A 13,306-nucleotide genomic window follows, 5' to 3' on the forward strand; every position below is an offset into this window, starting at 1 on the left:
TAGCGATTCCTCTCACATTTTTTTTTAATTTAATTTGTTTTACTTAAAATAATTTGGCCTAAGGTTGCGATCCAGACAATCAAGGCAGCGAACCCAAATAGGTGACTAATGCAACGTACATCAGTCGTGACTTTGTCCTTCAAAATCTATTTGCATCCACCTCAACTTGAGAAGTGGACATTCTGGAAGGAGGAGAGGGAGAGGAGGGGAGAGGAGAGGAGAGGAGAGAGGGAGTGGGAGAAGGAATGGGAGAGAGAGAGGGAGAGGAGGGGAGAGGGAAACAGAGAGGAGAGGGAGGGGAGGAGAGAAGAGGAGGGAGAGAGGAGAGGGAGGGGAGAGAGAGTGGGAGAAGGAGAGGAAGGGACAGGGAGAGGAGTCCAACTGTGGGGCAGAGCAGAGATACTACCCTACTCACAGAAAGTTACCAAAGTTACCAGATCATTCGTGGCATGTTTTCAGGATGCTCATGTCTCTTTTCTGCCTAAGGACCAGGGAAGGTGCTGGCACATATGGCTGAAGGAACCGTGTGTGTATAGTTTTGAGGAAGTCATAGATTGTCGGCAATTGTAAATATCTCAGAAATCTTTTGAGCAAGGGAAGAAAACCGTTGAGAAATCAACAGCTTGATTTTGACCTCCTATCTTTGTAATGGAAATGATGGCCATTTCTGAAAGAAGATGAGTCCACGCCGAATAGGGGGGGGAAATGTACTCCCTTTATATTCTCCTACTTGTAGTAATACAAATATTGTTAGTTTTTCTCCAATATAATCTAGTACAAAAGTGGGCAACATTTGATGGAACTAAAATGCCTTATCTATAGCGAATGTCATTTTGTGAACACTCAGTTTATAAATCTATATTGACTGCCAAAACACTCCAAAACAATTATTCTAATCCTTCCACTATTTATAGAATTCTTTTTTTAAAAAATGTGCAGAGACATCATGTTAATTATGATGGCATTACATGTATGAAATTCATCATGATCCTTTGCTTAATTAAAGATTACAATTGCAAATATTGGTAGACACTTATCATACCTGGAATGTCACTGATCGATAGCCACCTGAGCTTAATTTTTTCTACAAAAGGGTCAGTAATCAGCATTTTTTAAAAAGGATGCTTCCTGCTTACACTCAGATTGAATTTATCAAAGTGCTATGTATTATGTGAATATGAGCCTGTTGGTATCGATGCTCCTTCTATAACCACTTTTTATTTTACGCTTGTCTGGGGCTGTTGGACTTCCCTCCTTGTAGTCTAGACTGGAAAGAGTTAATTTAGATAACTAGAATCTCAGGACTGTCATTAATATATTAAAGGAAAGCTTAAGGCTATGCTACAAGAATTCCAGCAAGTTTACAAATGAGACCACTGTATATATGCAATTTAGGGCAGCAAAACCTTTCGTCTATTTCTTTCTTAGTTTTAGACTGAAGGGGCAGAAGCTTGTCTGTGTTCTGAAGGCAGATAGCTAGCATCAATTTTCTGCTTTAATAATGGTCATTCTTTTTATCAGAGTGAGGCATAACTCTTTCATCAGTGTTGTATATTCCATTTATTTTTTTTAATCACCATGTCAAGGTAGGACTGCATGATTTGGGGCTGCTTCTGAGACTTCAGATAGTAGAGTTGAAATTTACAGGCTAATCATAAACTGCCCCCAAATTTGGACAACGTTAATGTTATGTTAAGAGAATAACTCCAGCAGCCTACTCCTAGATACCACAATTCTCTTTTGTTTTTTGTTTTCAACGAAAGGTATCTTGGTCTTCTGAGTGCCATAACACCTCAAAGAGTTGGTTTAGATTGCAGTTACAATGTGGTAGCAAAAGGAAATCAGAAAATATCATCATATTCTAGTTATATGAAGATATGAAAGCGATAAACCCAAAGCTAACCTTTGATCATTTGAGCCTAATCTGCATATGGCCTGATTTTGTACCTTGCCAAATTGCACTGAAGAAAACCACCCCCTTCTTCTCATTATGTATGAATTTTCCTGCCAAAATTTAATACCTAAAGTACCTTTGGTCAAAGGTTAATCTTTGAATGCCTCTCAGAAAACAAATGAACAACGCAAAATGTTCATGCTGAACAAGGCAGTTTTGTGCTGTTTCAAATGTCCTAGCAAGCAATCCTCTGCACAACATTCACAGGAAGAAAAGGCAAACAATGGAAAATGTCTAAGGCATCAATTCAGCTTTGGACATATTGACTGATAAGAGAAAAGGAAAGGCTTTCCTGAAATATTAGGAAAAACTGTTTGACAATGGACAAATTGACAGTTTGGTCACAGAACCAATTAGAACAATGATGCTTCATTCTCCTTTGCTGTAAGTTTCCAACAAGCAATGGATAGCCATATTGGGGAATAATAATACAGTACAGAAAGAGGGACATGGTGGCTCAGTGGCTAAGATGCTGAGCTTGTCGATCAGAAAGGTCGGCAGTTCGAATCCCCAGCGCTGCATAACTGAGTGAGCTCCCATTCCTTGTCCCAGCTTCCGCCAACCTAGCAGTTTGAAAGCATGTAAAAATACAAGTAGAAATATAGCGACCACTTTGGTGGGAAGGGAACCGAGTGGCGTGCGCCTTCGGCTGTAGCTTGCTCACCAACACCAACACTATGCCTCAGTATGCTGTCAATTCACTGTGATGGAACAGTGAGGAGAACAAGGCAGCTTCTGCCGTGGAACAGATAGCCCAAGAAAATGCTAAGCTATTCAATGCATTAAAAAGAGGCTGAATCTGGACCAGCTCTGGGATATTATGGACAAGAGAAACATGCTGAGATGGGTAGTCCTTTAGCTTTACCCAGGAAGGCAAAGATATTGCCTATAAGCCTAGTTTTAGTTGTTCATTTCTTAAGCATCGTTCAATAAGCCCTGTGAGAATTGCTCCGGGTGGTGCCTGTTGGATGGTTCCTCACTTAAATGACTCTTCTAGGAAGAATAAGAATGATGTGTCAATTAGCATACTAACAATGTTCAGCCACTTGTCCCCTAGCAACTTGGGATCCTGGGTTGTGCAAACTACTGCATGATTAGATACATTTGTTAAAGGCATTGGTGCTAGTTTGCTCAAATCCTATTCAGAGAACGCTGCAAAAAGTGGGGCTCATAAAAAGGTTTTTTGGGGGAAAGAACCAGAAGAACTGACCAGGCAAAGAGATATAGACCTACTAATAAACAGAAGGAGATAGGATTTTATCCTATAGATGCCATGAAAGGATAGCAAACAGATGATTTCATAATGCAGTTTGAATCCCATATTTGTAAAGCTTGTTTTGTTAACCAATTGGCTGGATTAACCCATCAACCCAATCCCAAAATTGCAATGGCTTAGTTTACACATTACACTCAGGGGGTGGAAAAACAGCAAGCAAAACAAAACAAGAGGAGCTTTCCATGATGTCAAACTTGGTAATAATTAGGGAAGTGGAGGGAAAAAATACTTGTGAATATTTTCTGGTTCAAATAGATGCGCACCAGGCAGATAATGTTTGGATGTGAGTCTTTGTGCTTCCATTACAATGTTTTGTGCTGAATTCTTTTTCTCTCTCTCTCTTTTTCTCTCCTCCTTTCCCACAGTGTAAAACGCTGTCTGGTATCTGTGATCATATCATCTCTCTTTCATCAGATTCTCTGGTGTCTCAGTCAGCTCATCTTGAAGTTGTTCATCTTACCAGCATCATGCCCAGTGAAGGTTTGGTAAGCAGGAACAAAGTAGAAGAATATCAGAGTTCTGAAAACAAATAAGATGATTAAAGGGGATAGCAGCCCTACCATAGGTATCATGAAATAGTTGCTTCAGGTGGTATTTATTTTATTTATTTTATTTGTTTGTCAAACAGGTACAAGATAACAAGTATAGGTATGAACATAAACATAAACAAAGGGAGAAAATACAGATAAATGGGGACAGTAAGATAGGGACAGTAGGCACGTTGGTGCGCTTATGCACGCCCCCTTTAAGGACCACTTAGGAATGGGGTGAGGTCCATGGTAGACAGTTTGAGATTAAAGCTGTGAGGGGTTGAGGCTGTAACAACAGAGTCAGGTAGTGCATTCCAGGCATTGACCTCTCTGTTGCTGAAGTCGTATTTTCTGCAATCGAGTTTGGAGTGGTTTACTTTGAATTTGTATCAGTTGTTTGCCCGTGTATTGTTGTGGTTGAAGCTGAAGAAGTCATTGACAGGCAAGACGTTGTAGCAAACAATTTTGTTGTAGCAGACATGCTTAGTTTGGACCACAGGCGGCACAGTTCCAGATTGTCCAGGTCCAGAATTTCCAGCCTGGAAGCATCGGAAATTCTATTGGGAGTGGAGGAGTGGAAAACTTTTCTTGAGAAATACCTCTGAAGTTGCTCAATTGTGTTAATGTCCAATATACAGTGAGGGTTCCAGCTGGATGAGCTATATTCAAGAATTGGTCTGGCAAAGGTTTTGCTTGCCCTATTTAACAATTCAATGTTGCCGGAGAGATTAGGATAGGGAACAAACTGAGGTCAAACTCAGACTCCAACAGCTCTTAGGGATAGTTCTGCCCAATTCTAATGTCTTTATCTAAATCAGTGGCAACCTGAAGATGTGTTGACTTCCACTCCCAGAATTCCTCAGCCAACATATTGGCTAACATGTTGGCCAGGGAATTCTGGGAACTGAAGTCCATACATCTTTAGATTGTCAACGTTGAGAAATATGGGTTGGTATATTTGGATGGTGCTCATGTTTCCAGTACTGAACTAGAGTGAAGTTCTAGAATGTCCATGAACATCCCATATTGTCAATGAAACATTCATTGTTTGGCTTCTGTGGAAAGAAAGCTTTCACTGTTGTAATGGGATTAAAAATCTGATGGAAATCTCAATCCGATGGAAGACTGAACCATGTGGAAGAGAATGATGTTATATTTGAGCTGTTCTGCCCATGTTCTGCCTATGTCTAGTTGCCTGTGTCTTTAAGTGTTGCATAGAACATAAGACCCAGCCAAAGAGGGTAGTGGAATAATCATAATAGAGTTGCAACTGAACAATCCCCAGCTAGGAAAGAAAATCCAGAGGCAAAATGTAATCATAAATGTCACCTGTCAATTTCTTCTTTCTAGTTAATTCTTTAGATGCAATCTTTTGTTGTTCTTGTTCTTTTGGCTGCTGCTTTTGGCTGAGGCAAAGCTAAAATACATATAATCAATTCAGAGTCAATTACTGATATTCATAATAAGTAAATGCATATTTGGCCGATTTTGGACTCTTCTTAATTATATTCAAAGAGCTAATCCAGTTCTATTCCAACCACTTCCTTTCACTCATGTGAGATTCTAAATGCAACACTTAGAAGGAAAAGATCTAACTCAACATTCCTTCTCCTGGTTTCTCTTCTCAAGTCTGTTGCGTTGTTGTTGTTTATTAAAATTACCTAGGTTACTGTTTACTAAAGCTAAGGTTAAAGGTTAAAACTGAGGTTAAAACTGGCCAGACACATTGCTTTTTTTGGACTTAGGCAAGCTAAATCTATAACCCACATTGCTTTGTTTTTCTGAGTGAGGACATACTCAAGAGATTGTAACTTGCCTATTTTCATGAGGAGAATCTCATCACCTGTAAAATACAAAAAAACATGCTTTCAATTTCTGAAGGAACCCATCCCAATGGAGAATAAAAGAAATGGTAGAAGGAAACATCTAACATTCACACAGGGCCTTTGCATCTGAATTACAGAAAAACATACCTAAAGAAAAGGTTTTATTATAACTAATATTTGGGCAGTGCACAACTCTGCTAGGAATTTCTGTCACATCAGATGAACCTAATCAGCCTGACACTGCTCATCTTTAGCTACAAAGCACTATAACTATTGCTCTGGATCTTTTTCAGGTACATTCCCCCAAGAAGCATTATTCTTCCTTTTGAGTTCCAACAAAAATCTTCAATTATTACAGAACTGCAACTCTTGGTTTTCCATTTTTAATTTTATAAAAGCAGTGGCCAATCTACCAAGAAAATTCATTTGTGTTGAGCACGGTGCTTCCAAATCCCAAAATGTTATCAGTTGAACTGAAAAAAAAAATAGTCTAAGAACTACATGAATGTTAAAATACATAAAAAGAGAAAGCGTCAATAATCTGACAAGTAAAAGAGGAACAGAGGTGGAATAATATTTGGCAAGTTGCATTTCTCTTTCTCCTTAATGACCTCTTAGGTTAGTTGAACTCTCCCAGAAACCTTAGTAAGCTGCCATATTGGTTGGATAAAATGCCCTTAAATTAAGAACAATATGGCAGCTTTCTCTGTCCTTGTTTCACTAGGACAGGCTTGGAACAACTTGTCCCCAATTAAGGATTCCTGTCTCAACTCTGCTAAATTGTGTCAGGTTTTCCCTGGACCTGCACACAGCAACAAGTTACGTCTGGCAAAAATCATACTGGATATTGATTTCATGGAATGGAATGGGGTGGAGTAGAAAACAGGAATGGAGTGGAGTGGAGTGGAGTGGAATGGTGGAATGGGATGGAATGGGATGGAAGAGTGGAGTGAAGTAGAAAACAGGAATGGAATGGAGTGAAGTGGTGGAATGGGGTGGAGTGGAATGGAATGGAATAGTGGAGTGGAGTGGAGTTGAAAACTGGAATGGAATAGAGTGGAGTAGAGTGGAATGGAATGGAGTGGAGTGGAATGGGATGGAAAGGAATGGAATAGTAGAGTGGAGTAGAAAGCTGGAATGGAATAGAGTGGAATAGAGTGGAATGGAGTGGAGTGGAATGGGATGGAGTGGAATGGAACAGAATGGAATGGAATAGTGGAGTGGAGTGAAGTAGAAAACAGGAATGGAGTGGAGTAGAGTGGAGTGGAATGGAGTAGAGTAGAGTAGAGTAGAGTAGAGTAGAGTAGAGTAGAGTAGAGTGAAAGAGTTGGAAGGGACCTTGGAGGTCTTCTAGTCCAACCCCCCCACTCAAGCAGGAGACCCTATACCATTTCAGACAAGTGGCTGTCCAGTCTCTTCTTAAAACCCTCCAGTGATGAAGTACCCACAACTTTTGAAGGCAGGGAGGGATGACTTAGCTTAGGGATAGAGCAAGTGTTTGACGTGTAGAAGTCATCAGTTCAGTCTTTCGTTTTTCTCAAATGGGCTGGTAGAACCTTCCGCTTGAAGCGCGCTATTAATCCCTGTCTACCATCCTGGGCTAAATGAATCCCAATGTTCTGCATTAAAGACTGAGTTCACTCAGCACAGGAAACCCCCAAGTCTCAAGTTACTTTTACCTGCTCTTATGAGAAAATGTAAGCGGTGCGCTGGGGGCTATTGTTGAAAAGAGCACTGAGACATTCACTCTGATTCGGGGATGTAACAAGATAGGGATAAATTGCCTTTAGTTTACATTTGAGTGAAACCTGACCACATTTTTCTCTTTCTGAAATAATCATGAACAGGATTGCAGCAATCCCTCAGCCTGCACGCTTCATTTTTGTGCTCTATCGAAATAAATAATGTAACATCCCCCCCCCCCCAAAGAGGGGGAAAAATCCCCTCAAAAACATTTGTCTTAAGGGAGCCATGTACAAGAAAGAATGGATAATTTGGGTGTTGTGGTTAGCCGGCAGCAGGTGCGGACAGCTGAGGAGAGTGAGGACTCAGATGAGGGGCCAGGACCATCAGGGAGTGGACTGCTGCCTTCAGAGATTGTGGGGGCTGGCAACAGCGATGAGGAGGTTCCCGAGGAGCCTGTGCCAAGTGCGCGTGCACGCAGGGCTGCTCGCAGGAAAGAGCAGTTGCAGCAGCACGGGCAACTCGGGAGTAAGGCTGCAAGGTAATGGCCCCTCCTTCAAGAAGATAAAAGCCAGCTGTGAAATGAACGTACTTTGCAGAAGGCAAAGACATTTTGAAACTCCAGCCTCGTGGACATTCCAGTATCCTGAGTTTATATTTGAAGATTCTTGTACTGCAAATTATTTCTTGTCTGTTATCTTTTGGCAAGTCTTGCATAGTTTGGCAAGGCTTGTGCTTATCACAGCTAATTATTTTGCAAAGGCATTACAAGGTTTCTGTTCTATTTGAATTGTATTTGATGTGTTGGAAAAGGGTGTGGGTCAGAACATTAGGAGAGATTACGGGGAAATATATTGTTGAAGGTAGGTTCCCCCCCCCCCCGCCCCAACTATGCAGGAGACATATCAGCAAAAAGGAGGTGCAAATATTTGGGTCTGTGGGAATGTTTAGTGTTTGTTGTTGGAACTTCAAAAGCAACGATAGATTTTTCCATTCGTATGACTGCACGGATAAGGGCCCCCCCTCACACTTGCTACGATCTTCCCTTTCATTTTTTTTTCATATGCACACCCATCTTGTCATACAGATGGATGCTTTGCTAACGGTAAATTAGAAGCCTCCTGATGTGATCGGGAACTGCTTTTTCCTCTACTACCCCGTAACAGATGGCGGCAAAGGAGGGAGAAAGAGAAAAACGAACCATCCTGTACGGGTAATTTGTAAAGTTTGGTCTGCCTGTCTGATGGCACATAATATGGAACAGTCCCTCAAGCGGTGTCTTCATGACACGGGAAGCTATAGATTTCCTTTTGTGTCAGCAGCTTCTTACTACGAAGGATAAACTAAGCCTTGGAGGATCCCGCTTAAAATGAAGGCCAGAAATGTTGAAGGAGATTCATGCTCATGTGGTGTTTTTGGATACAAGAAGGAAGACAAATAAGATTTTGGATAAAGACCAGAGGAAGGTTGCAAAAACTGCTTCACAGCCTTGGGAAAACTGCTTCAAAGTTTTCCGTCCATCAAGAGTGCATCTCAACAGATGTTGCAGGGTTGAAATGTGCCCTCCATGCTCTGTGCAAGAAAGCCAATGGATCATTTGATGTGTCGCCTTCTGTCCCATCTCCTCCCTCCATGTGGCCAGGGCTTGTCAATTCTCCACCAAATCTAATACGGCACACATAGCGTTTTTTTCTTCAACCTCCACAGTTTTTGCAGATCCATAACAAGACAGCTTTCGTTGGAAGTATAACTTCAATAAATCATTGGTTGAAGCTCACATATGTGGTCTGCAAAATCCCACTGCATTGGACTGGTCTTAAGCAGAGGATTGATACCAAAGGTCTCAAATTGCTACTCCAGCCAGCTGTCTCATATCATTGTGCCTTCCGGTATTTCCGAAAGGCCTGTTTTTCGGCCTCCTGTGGCTACAGAGGCTTCCCTTGAGCTTCTGGGTGGGCCGAAAAAGGCCTCAATTGAAAATCAGCTAGGAGGCACACGCATGCGCAGTGCAGGTAAGTTTTGCTGGGGCTCGCGTGCCCGCACAAATGCCTCTGCATACCACCTGTGGCACACATGCCATAGGTTTGCCATCACGGCCCTATGCCATTTCAGACAATTGGCTGTCTTAACACTCTCTTAAGAGTGTCGTTAATCCCATGGGCTGGGCATGCCTCCAAAACCTCCTGTCAATCCTGCAAATTCATATCCTACTTTTGTCCCAGTTTCTCTTGCACCTCTGGAGATGGCATATCTGAGGAAGCTAGAAATGTAGGCAAACTTCTCTCTTGTTGCAGGTAGCACACCTCCTGGGACTTGGTGTTTCTAAACCAGGATGAAGCATACAAGCATCGTGCTAAGATGTTCCTTCATTGTATTCATTCAGCAGCTCTTGAACTGGCTTATTTTGATGAAGCCTCACATGGGTGTAGCTTTTCTGCCTCAACCTGTTGTTCTCATTTGAAAGACAAGCTTCAAAGGGCTGTGTTTTTCATAGGAAAAATAACAGAGCTGTTTCTTTTTTTTTCTTTTTTGTTCTCAAGGCAGAGAAATGCACCCAGCACTTATTTCAACGATGCTGAATAAAAATAGCATCTAAATCTTCAACGGGTCCTTTTTTTTTTTTAATGAGTTAGCGCTCTGTATGGGGCGCAAAGACGACAGAAGTAGGTTCTGTTTATTAAAAAGTATTGTTTGAAGTTCTTTTTCCCTCTCTGCCCAAATCTCTTGCATTTCACACTCAAAATATGGTCAACATTAATCCCTAAGTTTTCTATTTGAAGATCATGGAGGGAAAATAAAGACAGAACTCAGCTCTCTGGTGGAGTCCAGACTGACTCTGATTCCCTTTCTCTGTGGGTGATCTACCTGCCTCAGTATTAACCATTCCTATTGGGAAACAACAGGTTCAATTGTGGGCTGCAAATTTTTTAACAACCGGTTCTCTGGCTGGGTTGGCATTGCCAGTTGGTCATGTGACTCGGTGGGTGATGTCACTCATTGCACCAGCCCCGCCTCCTGTCCCCTCTGGCCAAAATTGGCCCCCAAAATGGCCTGAAAACAGCCCCCAAATGACCTGTGTTTCAGGCTGTTTCCAGGCCATTTTTTGCCCCCCAAACAGCCCAAAAAACAGACTGGGTGGGGCCAGCCGGTGATCCGATTTGCCGGTTCTCCAAACCATGCAGAATCGGAACAAGGGGTTCAGGTGAACCCACCCGAACCTGCAGCAGCCCACCTCTGAATAAGTTTGCAGGGAATTGTGCTTGGCCTCCGTTATGCTTCAGAAAATATTGTCAGGTTGGTGAAATCTCATGTCTGACTTGTTTCTAAACCTTTCTGGGTTTAACCTAACTTAGTAAAAATGCTTGTGGGCTACAGAATGGTAAACGGGAATTTGGAAGTGGTGGGGAAAATCGAGAAGGCAGACCGGAATGGAGTATATTTGAGGGGCTGCCATAGACAGGAGTGGGTCAAGCTATTCTCCAAAGCACCCAAAGGCCAGACAAGGAAGAATGGATGGAAACTGAACAAGGAGAGATTCAACCTGGAAATAAGGAGACATTTTCTGACAGCGAGAACAATCAATAATCAACCCATGGAACAGAAGTTGCCTTCAGAAGTTGTGGGAGCTTCATCGTTGGAGGCTTTCAAGAAGAGACTGGACTGCCATTTGTCAAAAATGGTGTAGGGCCATGATGGTAAACCTATGGCATACATGCCAGAGGTGGCACACAGAGCCCTCTCTGTGGACACGCGTGCAGTTGCCAGCTGCTCTCCTGGTTTCTGGCACATGCATGCACCCTGTTCAGCTGGTCTTCAGTTTCCGGCACTCTGGTGCATGCATGCACACGCGCATCCCAGTTTGGGCACTTGGTGGCGAAAAGGTTTGCCATCACTGGTGTAGGGTCTCCTGCTTGGGTGGGTGGTTGGACTAGATGACCTAAAAGGTCCTTTCCAATTCTGTTATTCTATATTCAGTGGAGCAAAAGTTGCCTTCAGAAGTTGTGGGAGCTTCATCACTGGAGGCTTTCAAGAAGAGACTGGACTGCCATCTGTCAGAAATGGTGTAGGAGGGTTGGAGCAGATGACCTACAAGGTCCCTTCCAATTCTGTTAATCTGTAAAAAATTTGGAGAACAGTGGGTTGTTCTCACCATTAGGAGAAATTTCCTAATGGTGAGTACAATCAACCAGTGGAACAGCTTGCTTTCAGCAGTTGTCTGTGCCCCACCTCTAGAGTATTTCAAGAAGACACTGGACAGCCATTTGTTTGAAGTGGTATAGACTCTCCAGCTTGAGAGTTGACCTCCAAGGTCTCTTCCAACTCTGTTATTCTACATTTAATGACTATGTTCATATTCTAGAAAAGGATTTGGCTGGGTGGGTGTCATCTTTGGAAGCCATATTCCATGCTGCCACATAGCCTGGGAGAGTGGAAGGGGGGTGATTTCAATTAAGTACCTCTAAGTAGACAAAATAAATTCTTTTGTTAGTCCAACGTATGAGTATGGCACAGAATGAAATAAGGATTGTACTTTTGGACGGATTGTAATTGGGCCATGTGATGTGATGACAACCAAGGGGGATGGATTTGTAGTTTGGGAAATTGTGAAAAGCCCGAAAACTTTTAGATTCAGGATTCCACAGATGTGCCAGGTGCTACTCTAATAAAGGTACTTTTGAGATATGTTTGTCTCGGAGTTACTAATTGGAATGTAAGTTTGCTGGAACGCTAACGGTGGGATCCTTAACAGGGGTACACCACACTTCTTTGTTGCAGGAACCATTAATTCATGTGTTATGTTTGTATTAATGGTTTCTCATCTCATTCTTTTTTAGGGAATGTATATTAAGTCAACCTATGATGGACTACACGTGATCACTGGAACAACAGAAAATGTAGGTTTATTTTCATCACGCTTGCTGTCCTTGTTTCCATGCATCTCTATGTGTGTATATAGGTGCACATACATACATGGATACATTCACATACATACAGGTAGTCTTCGACTTATAACAGTGATCATTCAAAGTTACAACAGCCCTGAAAATATTTATGTCCCCACTTACGACGATGACCGTATCCCTGCGGTCACGTGATCAAAATTCAGACACTTGGCAACTGGCATGTATATATGACGGTTGCAATATCCTGGAGTCATATCAGGGCTGGGCTGCTGGGGGTTTGTAGCGGTTCAGGGGAGCCCCTAGCTAAGATTCTGGGCAGTTTGGAGAACCCCCAAATCCTGCTCCTGGCTGGCTCCGCCCACCCGCCCCTCCCAGGAGTCCCCAAGTGGCCCATTTTGGATGCAGGTAAGCGCAGGGCACGCACAGAGGCTCAGGGAGGCAAAAAAACGGGCCTCCCAGAAGTTCAGAAAGGCCAGAAATGGGCCCGTTTCAAGTTTCCAGAGCACCTCCAGAGCCCGGGGAGGCCATTTTCATCCTCCTGGAGGCTCAAGGAAAGCCTCTGGAGCCCGGGGAATGCAAAAACATCCCCCATGTTGCAGAAGGCTAACTAGGCCACGCCCATCATGGCCACGCCCACCCCAGCAACCGGGCAGACAACCTGTTGCTAAAATTTTTGGAGCCCAACCCTGAGTCGTATGATCCTTTTTTGTGATTCTTCTTACAGGCAAAGTCAATAGGAAAGTTAGAGTCCCTTAATAACTGTATTACCTACTTAGCAACTGCAGTGATTCACTGAGCAAGTGTCTCGCTTAGCGAAAGAGTTTTGGGGTTCAGTTGTTCTCATAAGTCAAGGATTACCTGTATTCTCATTGTTTTACGTGTAAGAAAAGAAGAAAAACTATGAGGTTTATAATGCACCTGGGCTCAATCTTATTTAAGATTTCTATATTCCACTGCTAGCTTTACACCTTCAGCTGCCTGGTAACTGGCTTTTATCTCTTGGTCTTTTTCTTCTTCTTCCCTCTACTGAGTTGAAGTTGTTCTGACAGTGTGCTGAATTTTATGTCTCTAGACGCCTGTCATGCTGGATATTTTTTAAGGGTTTCAGTTCAGGGTGTTTTATTTTTAAAACA

At 42.5% G+C, this 13,306-nt stretch overlaps 1 protein-coding gene across 4 annotated transcripts in view; it reads left to right on the forward strand.

The window, feature by feature from the left end:
- Positions 1 to 13,306, forward strand: part of LOC113437975 (connector enhancer of kinase suppressor of ras 2-like) — a 327,810-nt gene that overhangs the window by 182,805 nt on the left and 131,699 nt on the right. For all 4 annotated transcript variants that reach the window (XM_087940977.1, XM_087940974.1, XM_087940976.1 and 1 more), the window contains exons 6-7: positions 3,596 to 3,715; positions 12,105 to 12,164. In XM_087940977.1, coding sequence (XP_087797103.1) covers positions 3,596 to 3,715; positions 12,105 to 12,164 — 180 coding nt within the window. The remainder of the gene's footprint in view (positions 1 to 3,595; positions 3,716 to 12,104; positions 12,165 to 13,306) is intronic.

The sequence above is a fragment of the Pseudonaja textilis genome, chromosome 12 (assembly GCF_049901715.1).
Source record: "Pseudonaja textilis isolate UNSWEBS1 chromosome 12, rPseTex1.2, whole genome shotgun sequence".
Lineage (NCBI taxonomy): Eukaryota > Metazoa > Chordata > Lepidosauria > Squamata > Elapidae > Pseudonaja > Pseudonaja textilis.